General features: G+C 39.5%; 1 protein-coding gene across 1 annotated transcript in view; it reads left to right on the forward strand.

The window, feature by feature from the left end:
* Positions 1-1,266: 1,266 nt before the first annotated feature.
* Positions 1,267-20,583, forward strand: part of SKAP1 (src kinase associated phosphoprotein 1) — a 294,181-nt gene continuing 274,864 nt past the window's right edge. Inside the window, exon 1 of the mRNA XM_037808263.1 lies at positions 1,267-1,454. Within this exon, the coding sequence (XP_037664191.1) occupies positions 1,406-1,454 (49 nt within the window). The 5' untranslated portion in view covers positions 1,267-1,405. The remainder of the gene's footprint in view (positions 1,455-20,583) is intronic.

Raw genomic sequence — 20,583 nt, forward strand, 5'->3', positions numbered from 1 at the left:
AGGCCAGATGCTACACAGGGGTTCTGGGTAGGTCACTCCCCAGCTCAAAAATTGTCAATGGCTCCCCAGTGCCCACTCAACTGAGTTCAAAATCTCCATCCTGACATTCAAGGTCCTTCACAATGGAGCTTCAATTTATCTTAACAACCATAGTTCCCCAACTATAGATACTAGCTGCTAGCTGAAAGGAGGACTTTCTCATCTTTATTTTCTCTGGCCCTTCCACCTGGAAAGTCCCCCTGACCCTTTAAAGTCTGGTATGTTGTTCAGGGCTCACCTCAAATACCAAGTGTGCCCACATTTCTCTCCTTTTCTTATATCCGTCTTTTATTTCCCATGGCACCTTATACCTTTTTCATGGCGCTTGGCCTGTTGTACTTTTTTTTTTTAAGTAAACTCTTTGAGATAATTGTAGATTCAAATACAGTCGTAAGAAGTAATACAGAGAGATCCTGTGTCCTGTTTTCCCCCAGTGGTGACATCTTGCAGTACTACAGTATGATATCAAAACCAGGATATTGATGCCTATTGTACTTTGAGAACACTGTCCTTGGTAATCTTGTCTTGTTTTCTGTTCCTCTCCTCTCTGTGTCAGCTCTTGGGAGGGAAAGGACTCTGTATCCCTCTCCCTCAGCTTTCCCCCAGGCCACCCCGTCATTTCCCTGCATACTTTCAGCCTCAGGGAGGAAGGGACACTGACTCTCTGAGTCCAGTGCTGCCGCTACAGCCCCGATTCTCCCAAATGTTGGTGGCTTTGTAGTATTTATTGAGACTTAGGGTCATTTTCTTTAACCATTGGCGGCTTGCCTGAGATAGCGAATGTTCTGTCCTGGTTTTCTGGCATGGACATTGTGGACTGGATCATGGGTTTAGTGGTGCTACGCTTGGCTCCGACTATACTCTTCCTTAGATTCTGCCTCCTCCACACCCTATTTCAGGCGCCACGATTGCTTTTAAACCTCTTACCTTGAGGTCCACTGTCCAGCGCTTAGAAAGGAAAGTCTCAAAGAGACATGATTCCTTTGAGAGAAGCCTTTGGGCGGGGGCCTGGAAGGAACACCCATTGGCTTTGCTAGGCCCCGTGCTCCCTGCCCTGCCCCACCTGCCCATTTCCCTCCACCTGCGGGCCTCAGGGTGCACCCCCTTCCCACCGCCACCCCCGGGCTGCGCCCCCCGCCGCAGGCCCACCGCTCGCGGGGCTCCCCGCCCGCCACTTCCTGAGCGCGCCCCGGGCCGGCGCCCCGCCCTGCGGCCGGGCCAGGCAGCTGCAGCTGCGGAGGCGGCGGCGCCAGAGGTACAGGTGCTGCACCGCGCTCCCGCGAGCCCGCCAGCCCCGCGGCCTCTGCGCCCGGCCTGCACGACCCCTCTCTCGCCTCACACTCCGCCTCCCTACCGCCCCTGCCAAATGCAGGCCGCCGCCACCCTCCCCGAGGAGATCCGTTGGCTCCTGGAAGGTAACGCTCTGGCCCAGCCCCCGGCCTCTCTCTCATGTCTCGATGGCCCCGGGAAGCCCTCAAGCGCAGAGCTGAAGGAGACCTCCGGGCTCCCAAGGCCAGGCCCTCTGCCATCGCTCACCTGCTTCTAGAACAGTCGAGGCTTTTCGAGTCCTCATCTCTCCCAAACCAGGCTTTCATCTCCCATCTCAGAATCCTACCCCCCTTACACACACACACACACACCCACCACTTAACCTCCCAGGCTTCTAAACTCCAGGCCAGATTCTGAGTCCCCCTTGCCACCTTGCTGGTTTTCCACCTGTCCCTTCCCCCTCAGGTCTCTGCCGGACATCTGTAGGCTTTCCCCCTCCTCACCCCTTCCTCCCAATACTTCTTCACCTCTCCTGGAGGACCCTCATCTCTCTTGGAGGCATCGGGGCTCACAAGGGGCTGTGGAGCTGTGAGGACTTTTGGGGGGTGGGTCCTCTGTTGGCCAAGGCTTAGTGGTTAGTTTGAATTTGGGGCAGAGCTGAAACCACAGGCTCCCTCTGCCAGCCTGCACACTTCTAGGGTTCCCTAAACAGTATTATTTGTTCATTATTTACTATTCACTATTGTATTCCTTCCTTTTCTAGTGTCTAACAATCTTTTAAAAAAGTTAAGGCCATATTAACACTCAGCACATACTTCTAACACTCAAAAGAGACCCTTCGTTTATGTACAATATCATCTGCTCAGTTCACACTTCTCATGGTGAAAATAATTTTACTTGCTTTCCCGTAACTGACCTTCTTAGAAGGACAGAGGCCTGGAATCAGCCCTTGCATAAGAATCCCAGGAGGGAATTATTCAGAATGAAACCTCTTGGCATCTTAGTGACATATTTGACACATATTTAACAGATGGCCTGCTTTGGGCAGGTCATACTTTTGGCAAGCAGCTATTTTTCAGTTTCTCTCAATTTAATTGGTTTTATATCTCCATTACCTTGTTATCTTGGTATAAATGCTTCCTAATCAAATATTTGGCAAGTCCCTTTGGTCTCTGTTTGTAGCAGTGTTTCCATCCTGGATAGCTTCTGTGTAAAAGCTGCCAACTAGGTATTTTTTTTTTTAGGCGAGATTTCCAAAATCCATTTTGATTGTGATTTGAATGAATCTAAACTTTAGGAGTAGAAAACTAGTTGCAGGGTGAAAAAACCCAGCAATCCAGCCTTTCTCTCCACTGTTGAGTTGCCTGTTGGTTCAATATTAGACTGTGACAAGAGGCTCTAAGTGTTTCTTGGTTTCCAGGAGAGAAGAAACTGTGGTAAAAAGTTTAATTTTGTCCTTGCATTTAAAAACATAAAGTGATTCTTTCTATTGGTATCTCACATTCGAGATAAAATGTCTTTTACAAGCTTGTTAAGCTATACTTCCATGTTGTTTCTGGCCTTGGTAGAAAATTTCCTTTTATTTTCAGATCCTTGCAATGAAATTCACTCCTTCAACATTTTTGATATGCAGTCCTTTATTGTTCAGAACTGACACTTTGGTAAACAACTCATTCTTGCACCTGCCACCTTCCTTTAACTTAGATTATTTTCTTGTTAGCTGACTGTTTTTAATTGAAGTCTTCAGATTTCCTTCTAAAGTAGAACCTTTGTTTGCTGACAGATAGAGCAGGGTATGAATGGAGATTAATTGCATGTCACATACTTCTGTATCAAACTTGCTGCATCTTAACAATCTCTGTTGGTGCTCAGATCTTTGGAATTTGTAAGAAGGAGTCTGAGGTTAAATTTTAAGGAGCTTCGTTGGTTAATGTATTTTTAAGGCTTTTTTTTTTTTAAAGTTTGCAGTTAGTCTGAATCAGAAGTAGAGAAAAAAATGTAAAGTGGAATTCGGTCAATGAGTCTACTGAAAACTGTTTGAAGAATATGTTTTTGAAAGGCTCATATAAAAATAGCAACTTATTGATTATAGGTTTTATTTTTATGGAACACAGTCTCTGGTGTCCACCAGCAGAAATATTCACTGTGCTACAAATAATTTTGTGGGTAGTTGAAACCCAAAATGACCATCAATTTATTGCCTGTTGCTGTTTACTCTCTCCCACCTCCCCCTTTTAAAGTTAACTGCTGACAAAAAATATGTAGATCCTGATCTCTATATAGTCACTCAGTGGGAGGGAGTTACAGGATGTAAGAGCTGCAACTTTAGAGCTGTCACATGGCCTTGGGATGGAGTTTCCACAATGACTTACTACTTTTATAAACCAAGGCTTAAGTGTTTTTACACTGATTTAACGCTGACCATCACAGCCATAACATGGGCATTTATTTCTAACTACATGGGCATAAATGACAGGGGCATGTTTTTGACATAATGTGGGCTTTTAGAAATAAAATTTGCAAAACATTGTGAAAGGTTAATGTGAAAATTTTGCATAATGAAGAGAACAGAAATGCTGAAGGTTTAAAATTAATTTAGCTTAAGGATAAAATGTTAAACATTTAAAAATGCTTCATTTGACTTAGAAATTCCACTTCTAGGAATCTGTTGCTGAAATTAAAGTACATGAAGTACATGCACAAGGATCCATCCTAAATATCCATGAGTTGGGAGAGGATGGGGGATGATTGAATGAATCATGGAACAGCCATATTATGGAATACTTTGCAGCCAGGAAAAAATTGTAATGTTTCTCTATATACGAACTTGGAAAATGTCCATGGCATGTTTTTTGTTTTTTTTTTTTCATGGCATATTGAGACTAAAAAGAAAGGTGCGTATCTGAAACTCAGAGCTAGAGCTCGGCAGATATGAATATCAGTATTAACGCATACAGCAACTGTTAAAAAAAAAAAAAAAGCTGAAATAGAGCCCAGACTTCAATTAGAGATATGAATAAAGCGGATCTGGTTAAGACTAGAGCAAATCAGGCCAAAGGGTAAAGGTTGAAACTGACTGTGTGTTAAAACTTCAACTTCCATGTGAGACCAAGGGAAGAAATGTTTATTTGGTGTAGGATCTATATTTTCTAAACAATATAACTTCTGTCAGTTTGTTCAAACACTACAATTACATGGAACTTTGAATAGGAAGTGAGCTGTGGTAGGTCTGTATAGATTACAATCAAATAGCAACACATCCTAAAGTAATTTGGGTGGAGAATAAAAATATATATTCAGGCCTCCCTGAAGAGCTGGGGGAGGATGCAGATGTGTTGGACTTCCTCACCTGGATTGTTGCTGATGTTCTCACAAACATTGGGTACTGACAGCTTGATGTACTGAGCCTTCTGTCTTGGGGCTGGCCCCAGGAAGCTTGTTGCTGCAAGGAGAGGCTAAACCTGCTTATAATTGTGCCTAAGAGTTTCCCCCTGAGTGCCACTTTGTTGCTCAGATGTGGCCCTCTTTCTCTAACTAAGCCACCTTTGTGGGTGATCTTGCTGCCCTACCCCCTACGTGGGACCTGACTCCCAGGGGTGTAAATCTCCCTGGCAACTCAGGATATGACTCCCGGGGATGAATCTGGACCCGGCATTGTGGGATTGAGAACATCTTCTTGACCAAAAGGGGGATGCGAAATGAAACGAAATAAAGCTTCCAGTGGCTGAGAGATTTCAAATGGGGTCCAGAGGTTACTCTGTTGGACATTCTTACGTACTATATAGATAACACTTTTTAGGTTTTAATATATTGGAATAGCTAGAAGTAAATACGTGAAACTACCAAACTCCAATCCAGTAGCCTTGACTCTTGAAGATGATTGTATAACAATGTAGCTTACAAGGGGTGACAGTGTGACTGTGAAAACCTTGTGGATCGCACTCCCTTTATCCAGTGTATGGATGGATGAGTAGAAAAATGGGGACAAAACCTAAATGAAAAATAGGTTGGGATGGGGAGGGGTGATTTGGGTGTTCCTTTTTTATTTTTTCTTCTTATTCTGATTCTTTCTGGTGTAAGGAAAATGTTCAAAAATAGATTGGGGTGATGAATGCACAACTGTAAGATGGTACTGTGAACAGTTGATTGTACACCATGGATGATTGTAAGGTATGAGAATATATCTCAGTAAAACTGAATTAAAAAATCAGGAATTTATATACATAAAAAAAGAAAGGTGCATAATAGAATATATAATATCCTATTTTTGTTTGAAAATAGAAACAAAACAGAACAATAACCTCATATTTTATGTTTGTGTAAGCCTGCGAAGAAGTAGGAAGAATATACACCAAGATGTTAACTTTAGCTTTCGTGGGAGGGAAGTGAAAGGGTGGGTGAGGAAGAGATTACTAGTTTTTATTTCATGTATCTTTGCATCATCTGAATTGTGACAATAACAATGGATTACTTTTGTAACCAGGTAAAAACAACTAGTAAGGTTATTAAAAAAAAAAAAAAAAAAGCAAACCAACTAAAGGTAAATAGAAGCTAGGAGTGGTCAGTTGCTAAAGGGCCAATGACCATGGTTGGAATTATGTTTTTCTCTTGTTAGCCCTGGGGATGTGTAGATGGTGGGGAATTAAAAGAAAATGCTACATTAGAATTTTGGCAAATGCTAAAGCAGGAAAGGCTTCTAGAATAGCTCAGGAAACAGTTTTCTCAGACTCTGTCAAGCTCTCATATAGAAATAGTAACTAGTCCCATATCAGCAAATAAGTACCTTATAGATAAGAAATTTGAAGGGATCTTTTGCCTTATTGAAAGAGGAGGAAGTATTCAGGTCTATTGTCAAGTAAGTGTTTTTCAGATGTAGAAGTTATCTTTTTCTTTTTTGTTTTGTGATACCTGGCTGAAAACAAAAACAATGGAGTGCTGGCATCATCTTTGTTCCTCAGAAATGTGAACAGTTTCTTCCTTGTCTTTTTAGCCCTGTTTTTTGAAGTCAGAAACAAAAGAGGCATATATGAAGGAGGTGGAATAAACATTTTTTAGGTTCACAGTTTTTTCAGTGTGATGGAATGGGACCTGCTGATTTTACCCCGATAGCTGACAGACTCCAACCACCTACATGGTACCTAAATCCTGCTCGAAACATGGATTTTATCCAAAATAGCATCTACAACCCGGCTGCATTTAGTAGCAGTTGCTGTATTAATGCTGATTCTGATATGTCTGTGGTTACTTATTTTTAAACTTCCGTGGAAAGAAGCAGTCATGAATCATTTCCTTGAAGATTGTTCTCCAGATTTGTATTGGTTGACATAGCCAACCATAAAATCCTTTTCAATATAATAAAGCAACAACTACGTGGAACTTGTAGGCATGAGTTTCTCTGGATAGCTAAGGATATTCTCTTTAAGTGCTGTAACTTTTCAATTTAAACATTTGTAATCCTTTTTTTTCTAAAATGCATTAAGAACTTTTCTAACTTCAACGGACCAGTCTATATTTAAATGGACCTCCTTTCAACCCTTCAACAGATTTTTTTGTTTGTTTTTAACTCAGAGTTGCTATTATCATGCTCTGTGGAGAAATATTGAGTTGTTTAGGGATATTTCTGCCGTAATTTCTCCTGGACTGCTTTTTGAGTATCTACATTTGTTTTTTATTTTTATTTTTATGTTTGTCACTTTTCCTGCGGTTAAGCTGAGGCCTGTCACTCAGTACTGCTGTCAGTGTGTCTGCATCCCTAATCAGATAAGAAGTGTGTTGAAGTTAAGATATGTGTGAAAGAAGGGTATGAAGTGCTCTCTTGATAAAGTACCCAGGCTTGGTGCATGGGCTTTGTGATGTGTATTTTGGCTGTTCAGAGTCTATTTTGCTTAATTTCTTATACTGGGTTGCCTTCCAGATAGATTAGGTTATTGGTCAGTTGAATTCTGAAAGATGAGACATGACCAGGTTTTTATTTTTTGTTAATTTTTTATGATTATGAAAGCGATAATGCTCAATATAGAAAGTTTAGAAAACACACATTAATATACAATCACCCATCATCAACTACTGTTAAATTCCTTGTATTTCTTTCAGTCTTTATTATATGTACATACTTTAAAAGTTGGGACATATTGTGCATATAATATTGTATACTGATTTTCACTTAATATTTTCTGCCTGCTATTGTCTCCTGAGCATTTTCTTAGAAATTAATTTTTTTTCTTTGAATGATTTAGAAGTTGTACATCCTGTTTTTATTCCACTGGTGGTTTTCTTCTTATGGTTTCAAAAAAATTGAACCATTTCCCTCTGAGTAGCAACATTAAGAATGAACCGGTACCTTTTGGCTAGTTCCTCCACTGCATAAAGTGAAATTGTTGATATAATCTGAAATTTTTGGGCCCAGGGAGTCACTAATGTTTTTAGTATGTCTATTAGATTTCAAGAATGATTTTCTGACATTTCATAATATTTTTAAACCATACAAATAATAATATTTTTTCTGTTTAAAATGTTCATTTCTTACTTTTTTTTTAACCATGGCTTTTTCATTCTTGTAAATAATATCAAGACCGTGCTGTCCAATACATACCCACTAGCCACATGTGGCTAATTAAGTTTAAATTCATGATAATTAAATAAATTTGAAAATTCATAGTTTATATGAAGAATGAAAGAAGGAACATTTGAAAAGAACTTAGAACAGTATTTGGCATGTATTGAACATCATATATATTTTTGTTAAATAAAATTTAAAATGATTTTTTTTAATTTGAGAAAGTCCTATTGACTCTCTTCCATAGGAAAACTCCCTGACATGACCTTTGCATATGTTGGTGGTTCATCTTGTTTCTTGAAACTAGGTGAAGCTTATAAGGGTTCCTTTCAGGTTCTCCTCCATTTTCTTCCTTTCCTAGATGAGAGTCCAGTGGTCATTTCCAAGAGTATCTTTATGGTGGACAGAAGGAGGAAGTTAGCTTTACTGCTTTTGTCATCACATAGCCTGTAGTTCCCTGAATTTTCTATAGTTTTATAGATACCTACAACATACAATTATTATAATCTTATCTTTTGTAATCTAATGTTTTATAATCTCTTCAAGGTCTATCTCTGATGGTTTTATCTCCCATATAACCTCATCTTCCTTGCAACAAAGGGATTCTCTGGAGAGGCAGGCTACTTGAAACTTTTCCAAGTCTGTTTGTGTATGATTGAGCATATCTCAGGAAAATATTTGTTCCTTACCTTGTTATGGAATGCTTTCCTGTGTGTGTGTGTGAAAAAAATAGTATTTTTGCATTATTCTTAATCAAAGGGAAATTAAAGATTCACTCTCTTTCTTCTCCCCTTTTGTTTGCTAAAATTAAAAGAAAATTGGTAAAAATACTTGAGCTTCATTGTGGGTATAAACTAGATGATAGGAGGGTTCCCCATGCCCCTTGAACTTTAGGTAAGATCTACTCCCTTCGGAAATGCAAAATGCTTCTCAAGATCCAGCTAATTTTCAAGGACTGTACATTCTTAAGGTTGCTTTTCCTTCTAGGATTCCCCGCTTCCACACATGCCCCCTGTCCTTGGACACGTAGGCCTAGACCAGTGGTTCTCTACCAGGACGATTTTGTGCCCCAGGGGACTTTTGGCACTGTCTGGAGGATTGTTTCCCAACTTGGTGGAGGCCAGGGATGCTACTAAATGATGCCCAGGACAGCCTCACGACAAAAAAAGGACTATCCAACCCAAAATGTCAGTAGTGCTGAGGTTGAGGAACCCTGGTCTAGACCTATTATCTTCCTCAGTTTCCAAAGTCTACCCACCTGAAGTCCTTGTGAATGTAGAAGATGGGAGATTCAGGGGTGCAGGGAGGGGGGGGGTTGCATTGTGACCGTGCACACAATTTCAATTTGAGGCATCTCTGGTCCTAAAATGCCTCCTCACTGCACTCCTCTCTTTCTCTTCTTTGGAACAAAACCAAAAAAAAGACAAAATAATAATAATAGTTTGTTTTCCCTTGCTACCTGTAAAGGCAGTTTAACTCTCTGTTTAGTCATTAATGTTCCCACCAACACCCTCACACAGACAACTGCTATTTGCCAAACAATTCAGTTTTCTCTCTAGCGGAAATTGTAGTGCCTGCTCTTAAGATAATAACATTTTCACCTCATTACATAAGTATAATACTTAGACTTTTTTACCATTTTAAATACAGAAAAAATAAGGAGGCAAGTTTCAAGTTTTACCATTTTCTGAGAATCTTAACATATTGACATAATTATCATAATCTAATTTTTTCACATGGTATAAGCCGTTACACCCTACAGAAATCCTATAATTTCTGCTACATTTATTCATATTTATTTCCCCTGTGTTTCCAAGTCCATTGCTTGCTTTTCCGGTTTGTAAGTGCTGCATTTTAGGTTAGGTGATTATAACAGATGGCTTTTCACGTTTGGAGCCTGAGCTCCACTGTTTAATTTTACTATCTGGCTTTTATATGGAAGATAGGACAGACCTGGGTTCAGGAACAGAGTGGCCTTAGCATCCAGAGAGCAAATTTCCCTGAAGGCTGATGGCTTTGATGAAAATCATTTATGAATTACTTAAATTCCCTTCTAGGGTCAACTCCTAAAATTCTTGACATACTAATACTAGAAAGTGTGGAGGAATGAAGTTCTTTTTTTTTTTTTATCTTCATTTTATTGAGATATATTCACATACCACGCAGTCATACAAAACAAATCGTACGTTCGATTGTTCACAGTACCATTACATAGTTGTACATTCATCACCTAAATCAATCCCTGACACCTTCATTAGCACACACACAAAAATAACAAGAATAATAATTAAGGTGAAAAAGAGCAATTGAAGTAAAAAAGAACACTGGGTACCTTTGTCTGTTTGTTTCCTCCTCCTATTTTTCTACTCATCCATCCATAAACTAGACAAAGTGGAGTGTGGTCCTTATGGCTTTCACAATCCCATTGTCACCCTTCATAAGCTACATTTTTATACAATTGTCTTCGAGATTCATGGGTTCTGGGTTGTAGTTTGATAGTTTCAGGTATCCACCACCAGCTACCCCAATTCTTTAGAACGTAAAAAGGGTTGTCTAAAGTGTGCGTAAGAGTGCCCACCAGAGTGACCTCTCGGCTCCTTTTGGAATCTCTCTGCAACTGAAGCTTATTTCATTTCCTTTCACATCCCCCTTTTGGTCAAGAAGATGTTCTCCATCCCACGATGCCAGGTCTGCATTCCTCCCTGGGAGTCATATTCCACGTTGCCAGGGAGATTCACTCCCCTGGGTGTCTGATCCCACGTAGGGGGGAGGGCAGTGATTTCACCTTTCAAGTTGGCTTAGCTAGAGAGAGGGCCACATCTGAGCAACAAAGAGGCGTTCGGGAGGAAGCTCTTAGGCACAACCATAGGGAGGCCTAGCCTATCCTTTTCAGCAACCATCTTCCCAAGGGTAAAACCTATGGTAGAGGGCTCAACCCATCAAACCACCAGTCCCCTCTGTCTGTGGTCATGTTAGCAACCATGGAGGTGGGGTAGGCGAATACCCCTGCATTCTCCACAGGCTCCTCAAGGGGGCACTACATATTTTTTTCCTTGTTTTTCTTTTTTAAATCAACTGTATGAAAAAAAAATTTAAAAAAAAAACATACAATAAAAGAACATTTCAAAGAGACCATAAGAAGGGAGTAAGAAAAAGACAACTAACCTAAGATAACTGCTTAACTTCCAACCTGTTCCTACTTTACTCCAATTACCTAATATACCAACATTTCTCCAATTACCTAATATATACCAACATTTCTCCAATTACCTAATATAGCAACATTTCTGTGAACTTGTTCCTACTATATCCATCAGAAATTAACAGACCGTAGTCATTCCTGGGCATCCCCAGAACGTTAAATAGCTTATCTGTTCTTCTTGGATTATTGTTCCCCCTTCCTTAATTGCTCTCTATTGCTAGTTCCCCTACATTCTACCTTATAAACCATTTGTTTTACATTTTTCAAAGTTCACATTAGTGGTAGCATATAATATTTCTCTTTTTGTGCCTGGCTTATTTCGCTCAGCATTATGTCTTCAAGGTTCATCCATGTTGTCATATGTTTCATGAGACCGTCCCTTCTTACTGCCGTGTAGTATTCCATCGTGTGTATATGCCACATTTTCTTTATCCACTCATCTGTTGAAGGACATTTGGGTTGTTTCTATCTCTTGGCAATTGTGAATAATGCTGCTATGAACATTGGCGTGCAGATATCTGTTCGTGTCACTGCTTTCCGATCTTCCGGGTATATACCGAGAAGGGCAATCGCTGGATTGAATGGTAACTCTATATCTAGTTTTCTAAGGAACTGCCAGACTGACTTCCAGAGTGGCTGAACCATTATACAGTCCCACCAACAATGAATGAGAGTTCCAATTTCTCCACATCCCCTCCAGCATTTGTAGTTTCCTGTTTGTTTAATGGCAGCCATTCTAATCGGTGTTAGATGGTATCTCATTGTGGTCTTAATTTGCATCTCTCTAATAGCTAGTGAAGCTGAACATTTTTTCATGTGTTTCTTGGCCATTTGTATTTCCTCTTCAGAGAACTGTCTTTTCATATCTTTTTCCCATTTTATAACTGGGCTGTCTGTACTACTGTCATTGAGTTGTAGGATTTCTTTATATATGCAAGATATCAGTCTTTTCTCAGATACATGGTTTCCAAAAATTTTTTCCCATTGAGTTGGCTGCCTCTTTACCTTTTTGAGAAATTCCTTTGAGGTGCAGAAACTTCTAAGCATGAGGAGTTCCCATTTATCTATTTTTTCATTTGTTGCTTGTGTTTTGGGAGTAAAGTCTAGGAAGTGGCTGCCTAATACAAGGTCTTGAAGATGTTTTCCTACATTATCTTCTAGGAGTTTTATGGTACTTTCTTTTATATTGAGATCTTTCATCCATTTTGAGTTAATTTTTGTGTAGAGTGTGAGGTAGGGGTCCTCTTTCATTCTTTTGGATATGGATATCCAACTCTCCCAGCCCCATTTGTTGAAAAGACCATTATGACTCAGTTCAGTGACTTTGGGGGCCTTATCAAAGATCAGTCGGCCATAGATCTGAGGGTCTATCTCTGAATTCTCAATTCGATTCCATTGATCTATATGTCTATCTTTGTGCCAGTACCATGCTGTTTTGAAAACTGTGGCTTTATAATAAGCTTCAAAGTCAGGCAGTGTAAGTCCTCCCACTTCGTTTTTCTTTTTTAGAGTGTCTTTAGCAATTCGAGGCATCTTCCCTTTCCAAATAAATTTGATAACTAGCTTTTCCAAGTCTGCAAAGTAGGTTGTTGGAATTTTGATTGGGATTGCATTGAATCTGTAGATGAGTTTGGGTAGAATTGACATCTTAATGACATTTAGCCTTCCTATCCATGAACATGGAATATTTTTCCATCTTTTAAGGTCCCCTTCTATTTCTTTTAGTAGAGTTATGTAGTTTTCTTTGTATAGGTCTTTTACATCTTTGGTTAAGTTTATTCCTAGGTACTTGATTTTTTTAGTTGCTATTGAAAATGGCATCTTTTTCTTGAGTGTCTCTTCAGTTTGTTCATTTCTAGCATATAGAAACATTACTGACTTATGTGCGTTAACCTTGTATCCCGCTACTTTGCTAAATTTGTTTATTAGCTCTAGTAGCTGTATCGTCGATTTCTCAGGGTTTTCTAGATATAAGATCATATCGTCTGCAAACAATGACAGTTTTACTTCTTCTTTTCCAATTTGGATGCCTTTTATTTCTTTGTCTTGCCGGATTGCCCTGTCTAGCACTTCCAGCACAATGTTGAATAACAGTGGTGACAGTGGGTATCCTTGTCTTGTTCCTGATCTTAGAGGGAAGGCTTTCAGTCTCTCACCATTGAGTACTATGCTGGCTGTGGGTTTTTCATATATGCTCTTTATCATATTGAGGAAGTTTCCTTCAATTCCTACCTTTTGAAGTGTTTTTATCAAAAATGGATGTTGGATTTTGTCAGATGCTTTTTCAGCATCTTTTGAGATGATCATTCGATTTTTCCCTTTCGAATTTTTAATGTGTTGTAATACATTGATTGTTTTTCTTATGTTGAACCATCCTTGCATGCCTGGAATGAACCCCACTTGGTCATGGTGTATGATTTTTTTAATGTGTCTTTGGATTCGATTTGCAAGTATTTTGTTGAGGATTTTTGCATCTATATTCATTAGGGAGATTGGCCGGTAGTTTTCCTTTTCTGTAGCATCTTTGCCTGGTTTTGGTATTAGATTGATGTTAGCTTCATAAAATGAGTTAGGTAGTGTTCCATTTTCTTCAATGTTTTGAAGGAGTTTGAGTAAGATTGGTGTCAGTTCTTTCTGGAAAGTTTGGTAGAATTCCCCTGTGAAGCCATCTGGCCCTGGGCATTTATTTGTGGGAAGGTTTTTGATGACTGATTGGATTTCTTTGCTTGTGATGGGTTGGTTGAGGTCTTCTATTTCTTCTCTGGTCAGTCTACGTTGTTCATATGTTTCCAGGAAATTGTCCATTTCTTCTACATTATCCAGTTTGTTGCCATACAGTTGTTCATAGTATCCTCTTATAATTTTTTAATTTCTTCAGGATCTGCAGTTATGTCACCTTTTTCATTCATTATTTTGTTTATATGGGTCTTCTCTCTTTTTGATTTTGTCAGTCTAGCTAGGGGCTTGTCAATCTTGTTGATCTTCTCAAAGAACCAACTTTTGGTGATATTTATCCTCTCTATTGTTTTTTTGTTCTCTATGTCATTTATTTCTGCTTTAATCCTTGTTATTTCTTTTCTTCTACTTGGTTTAGGATTGGTTTGCTGTTCATTTTCTAGCTTCTTCAGTTGATCCATTAGTTCTTTGATTTTGGCTCTTTCTTCCTTTGTAATATATGCATTTAGTGCTATAAATTTCCCCCTTAGCACTGCTTTTGCTGCATCCCATAGGTTTTGGTATGTTGTGTTCTCATTTTCATTCGTCTCTATATATTTAGCAATTTCTCTTGCTGTTTCTTCTTTAACCCACTGATTGTTTAGGAGTGTGTTGTTTAACCTCTGGGTATTTGTGAATTTTCTAAGTCTCTGATGGTTATTGACTTCTAATTGTATTCCATTGTGGTCAGAGAATGTGCTTTGAATAATTTCAATCTTTTTAAATTTATTGAGGCTTGTTTTATGTCCCAGCATATGATCTATTCTGGAGAAAGTTCCATGAGCACTAGAAAAGTATGTGTATCCTGGTGATTTGGGATGTAATGTCCTGTATATGTCTGTTAAATCTAATTCATTTATCAGATTGTTTAGGTTTTCAATTTCCTTATTGGTCTTCTGTCTGGTTGATCTATCTATAGGAGAGAGTGATGTGTTGAAGTCTCCCACAATTATTGTGGAAACATCAATTGCTTCCTTTAGTTTTGCCAGTGTTTCTCTCATGTATTTTGTGGCACCTTGATTGGGTGCATAGACATTTACAATTGTTATTTCTTCTTGTTGAATTGCCCCTTTTATTAGTATGTAGTGGCCTTCTTTGTCTCTCAAAACATCCCTGCATTTAAAGTCTATTTTATCTGAGATTAATATTGCTACACCTGCTTTCTTTTGGCTGTAGCTTGCATGAAATATTTTTTTCCATCCTTTCACTTTCAATTTCTTTGTGTCCCTGTGTCTAAGATGAGTCTCTTGTATGCAACATATTGATGGTTCATTTCTTTTGATCCATTCTGCGAATCTATATCTTTTAATTGGGGAGTTTAATCCATTTACATTCAACGTTATAACCGTGAAGGCATTTCTTGAATCAGCCATCTTATCCTTTGGTTTATGTTTGTCATATTTTTCCCCTCTCTCTATTAATATCCTTTATTGTACCCATACCGAATCTCTTTAGTACTGAACCTTTCTCCAAGTCTCTCTGTCCTGTCTTTGTTTCTCTGTCTTTAGGGCTCCCTTTAGTATCTCGAGTAGGGCAGGTCTCTTGTTAGCAAATTCTCTCAGCATTTGTTTGTCTGTGAAAAATTTAAGCTCTCCCTCAAATTTGAAGGAGAGCTTTGCTGGATAAAGTATTCTTGGCTGGAAATTTTTCTCACTCAGAATTTTAAATATATCGTGCCACTGCCTTCTTGCCTCCATGGTGGCTGCTGAGTAGTCACTACTTAGTCTTATGCTGTTTCCTTTGTATGTGGTGAATTGCTTTTCTCTTGCTGCTCTCAGAACTTGCTCCTTCTCTTCCATGTTTGACAGTGTGATCAGAATATGTCTCGGAGTGGGTTTATTTGGATTTCTTCTATTTGGGGTTCGCTGAGCATTTACGATTTGTGTATTTATGTTGTTTAGAAGATTTGGGAAGTTTTCCCCAACAACTTCTTTGAATACTCTTCCTAGACCTTTACCCTTTTCTTCCCCTTCTGGAACACCAATGAGTCTTATATTCGGACGTTTTATATTATCTCTCATATCCCTGAGGTCCATTTCGATTTTTTCAATTTTTTTCCCCATTCTTTCTTTTATGCTTTCATTTTCCATTCTGTCATCTTCCAGGTTACTGATTCGTTGTTCAACTTCCTCTAGTCTTGTACTATGAGTGTCCAGAATCTTTTTAATTTGGTCAACAGTTTCTTTAATTTCCATAAGATCATCCATTTTTTTATTTAGTCTTGCAATGTCTTCTTTATGCTCTTCTAGGGTCTTCTTGATATCCTTTGTATCCCGTACTATGGTCTCATTGTTCATCTTTAGTTCTTTGAGTAGCTGCTCTAGGTGCTGTGTCTCTTCTGGTGTTTTGATTTGGGTGCTTGGGCTTGGGTTATCCATATCATCTGGTTTTTTCATATGCTTTATAATTTTCTGTTGTTTTTGGCCTCTTGGCATTTGCTGAACTTGATAGGGTTCTTTTAGGATTTGTAGACCAATTGAAGTCCTTATCTCTAATTTATCAGATCTACAGCTTCGTGGAGTACACTTCCTCTAACTAACCAGCAGGTGGCATCCACAAGCCACCTGTTCTCCACAAGCCAGTTCTCCCCTGCTTAGCCTTTGTGGTGAGTGGGGGAGTGAGCCTTGTGGCGTCCAATTGGTGTACCAAGCTTGCGTGTGTAGTTGGTGTTGCCCGCCCTGTATATGGGGCGTGTTTCTGGGCAGTCAGGAAGGGGGGGGGGTGGCTCTAACAATCAAATCTCCCTGGTGATCCTAGAGTTTTAAAGCTGCTGCAATAGTCTAATCCTTCAGTTCAGTCCTGCCACAGTTTGTCTCTGCCACTGACCCACAAGTCCTTGGTATTGGCATATGGCTCCTGAGACTTGCAAGTGGGCCCCTCTTCCAGGCTGTGTACCCCCTGGTCCTCTGTTGAGGGATGACTGTGCTATGTCACAGGTGAGTGCCGTCCCCCCAGGGCAGTTCTGGGCTGCTGAGCTGTGTAGGGAGGCTCCCAGTCTGCTGAAATAATGGCTGAATGGGGCTTTGTTAATTCACACTGCTCCACCTTCCCAACTCTGGGACAATCAGCTGAGGTTGCAGGGAAGGCTAATGTCCACTCCCAGTTTTGTGGTGTGTGCCTGTTATTTGAAGCACTTCCGTCACACTGGGTTGTCTGGGGCAGCTCTGGGCTATGGGGCTGGCGATGGGCAGGAGTGTTTCCTGTCCACCAGTATGATGGCTGTGAGCGGACACCCCCCTTTTCTTGGGAAGTTGTGGTGTTTAGTGAATTTTCTCAGCCACTGGATTATTGCCTTTTGTCTCAGAGCTCTCTTAGTTCTGCTCTTGACTTGACCTGCCCAAATTGCAAGTCTTTGAAGCTTTCTGTATTGGGTTTCTTAGAGTAATTGTTTTAGAAAAAGAAAAAAGGATTAAAAAAAAAAAAAAAAGGGCCCTCCTCAGAGATCTAATGGGTTATTGAAATGCTAAGAGACAAAGCAATTAAGGCCTTTCAGGGCAGAGAGATCAGCTTTTCTTCGGGATTTGTATATGAGCCTCAGGGCCTGAGCTCTGCCCTTCCCCTTTCTATGTTCACCAGAACTCCAAAAATCCTCCGCTTTTATTTTGGAATTTTTCATGTTGTTTTTTTGTATGCCTGTATCCTCTCTGCTGGGCTGGCTGCTCTCAGATTCTCTGGTGTCTGGTCTCAGTCTATCTATGGTTGGAGTTTGGATCAGTAGAATGAGTTTCCGATAAGGGCTGCCACTGCAGTTCTCCCTTCTCCTTCCTGGAGCTGACAGCCCCTCTTCCCACAGGACTGAGCCTGGCAGGGAGGGGTGCGGGTCCCCTGGCCACAAAAACTTACAGATTTCGCTGATCTCAGCAGTTCCACGTTTTCATGAGTGTTGTATGAAGTATGCCCAAAGTCAGATTGCTCTGTGGTGTCCAGTCCACACGGTTCCTGGCTTTCTACCTACTTTCCTGGAGGAGTAACTAAAACATACAGCTCACCAGTCCGCCATCTTGCCCTGCCTCCTCCAGGAATGAAGTTTTTATTCACATACTAGGAGCTTTCCTAAAATGTATCCAGAGACACACATTTATCCTTACTTAAACCAATATTGTAGTTGTTAGAATTAATTAAGGCACTATATATTGTAAATCAAGTGTGAGAAGTATGCTGAGGAACTTAGATATACACAGAAAATAGCTTTTAACTGCATTGTAATAAACCTCCTTAAAATCACTTTACCTTTAAAATAATTTTTCCTTTCTGATAACTTTTTGTGTGAGCCTCTTCGTCCTCCCTCTCTCCTTCCCTCCCTCCCTCCCTTTCTTCCTCTCTCTCCCTCCTTCCCTCCTTCCCTCCTTCCCTCTATGTTTTTTCTTTTTCCATAGTTTTTGAGATATGATTTACATTTTTAAAATGTGCTAATACTGTTTTATATCTGGATGACTTTAACATATGTATACACCTGTGTGACCATCATCCAGATTAAGATATAAACATTTCCATCACCCCAGAATGTTTCCTTTCCAGTCAGTACCCACTACCCCACCCTAGAGATAATCACTATTCTGACTTCTATCATCATAGATTAGTTTTGCTGTTCTGGAATTTCATACAATCAGTATATACTCTCTTGTGTCTGTCCTCAACATAATGTTTTAAGATTCATCCACATTGTTGTGCAGTTTTGGTAGTTTGTTCCTTTTTTGCTAAGTACTATTCTGTTGTGTGAATATTCCACAGATGGTTTTTCCATTCTCCTCCTGATGAACATTGGGTCGTTTTCAATTTGGGGCTATTGTGAAATCAGGTTCTGTGAGCAATATTCTGTAACTTGTTTTGTAAACATATGCATTCATTTCTCTTAGATAAATTGCTGAGTCATAGGGTAGGTGAATGTTTAACTTTGGTAGAAAGTCCAAAACGTTTACCAAAGTGATTGTACCCATTTAAGACTCCCAGCAGTAGCGTATGAGATTTCAAGTTGCTCCATAGCAACACTTGTATTGCAGTCTTTTTAGTTTTAGACATTTTGGAGTATGTTATGGTCCATGTATTTTTTTAAGTTACAAAAATAACTCATGGATATATTTTCAATGTAGAATATTTGCACAGTATAGAAGTATATAGAGTACTTAATTTTTTAACTTGTCTGGAGACTTTTCCATGCAAGTACATATGGATGTGTGTGTGTTTATCTGCTGCATAGTATTTCACAACTTATTTAACATTTTCCTATTGATGGATGTTTAGGTTGTTTCCAAATTTTTGGTATTTCCATGGTGCTATAGTGAACTTCTCTGTTTATTGTGTATGTATACAAATATTTCTGTAGCATGGATGCTTATCCTCTCAAATTAAGATAGCAAAAGTGTTAATCCTGGGTTTCTAATTTGGCATCTAGTTAAAACTTAAAACTTAAAAGTACACTGTGTTTGGGCTTCTGTTTTTTGTTTTTTTTTTTCTGTGCTGTGCATATGCAGGTATTTTCTTTCTCTTTTCCTTTTCCTTTACAGGAGGTAGAAGGAGAATTAAAAATATAAACAGTACACATTTCATGGGTCATAGGGCAGAAACAATTAGCAGGTTGAAGCAAACCATAACTAGAACATGCTGACAATTTCTTTGTTGTATGCTGGCAACCTACTGCAAGCCAAAACAAAGCTGGTGGGTGTGATTTTAGTTTTGTCAACAAGTTTTACTTCTGAACAAGAGACCAAAAAATAAAAAATAAATCAAAGATTACAATTAACTATGAAATCAAAAATTTAATGTAAGTTTTAAAATAAGTTTTAAACAAATTGAAAGTCCTTCTATGGAACTTTTGTTTAATTGCTATGAAAATAGACAAAAAAAAAAAAAAGACATGGAAACCTAGGTTTCATGAACAGTTTCATTAATAGGGTAGGAAAATGAAACATTAAAGTTTTAGAGGTTTGATTTTGGCGAAATATTTAAGAGCGACAACAGAAATCCTAATGATCTGATCTCTTCATTGTAACCATGACAGAGAATCAAGAATTATTATTTTTGTCTCTACCAGAAGGTGTTCATGAAACTTTGTAGAAGTTGGATAACCAACCAAGCTGTGTTTCTTCTGTAAGCTAGTAATATGTAACTTAAAGGGATAGTTGTGACATTTAATTAAATGTTTAGAATACCTAGATATCCTAGAATGAAATGTGGTTTTCTGCTATTTCCAAGGAGAAGATTGTTTTGGTTTCACACTGCTAGGTGTGGTAAAATGGGTGGGCACAGTCCATTATCAGAAAGGATGTCTTATTGTCAGCAGTTCACTCGTGGAAGTTCTGGGGATGATGCAAAGGGTCTTTATTCCCCATCGCCAACCATCAATCCAAACAGAGGGTGCCTGTTGTGGGCCCCTGGGGTGGGCCGCTCACTGGGAGTCCCTCCTGTCCCCGTCTCTTCTTCACCCCCACTATCCCAAGGAACTTTTCCTACCCCTCTGCCCATCTCCAGGGTCCCTTTTCTATCCTAGAGGGATAATGTTGGTCTTCAAACCTCTACTTCCTTTACAGTGGTAAGAGTGAGTGTCTACCCAGGGAAGTGAATCTCCCTGGCAACGTGGAATATGACTCCCAGGGAGGAATGTAGACCTGGCACCGTGGGACGGAGAACATCTTCTTGACCAAAAGGGGGATGTGAAAGGAAATGAAATAAGCTTCAGTGGCAGAGAGATTCCAAAAGGAGCCGAGAGGTCACTCTGGTGGGCACTCTTATGCACACTTTAGACAACCCTTTTTAGGTTCTAAAGAATTGGGGTAGCTGGTGGTGGATACCTGAAACTATCAAA

The sequence above is a fragment of the Choloepus didactylus genome, chromosome 18 (assembly GCF_015220235.1).
Source record: "Choloepus didactylus isolate mChoDid1 chromosome 18, mChoDid1.pri, whole genome shotgun sequence".
In the NCBI taxonomy this organism is placed as follows: domain Eukaryota; kingdom Metazoa; phylum Chordata; class Mammalia; order Pilosa; family Megalonychidae; genus Choloepus; species Choloepus didactylus.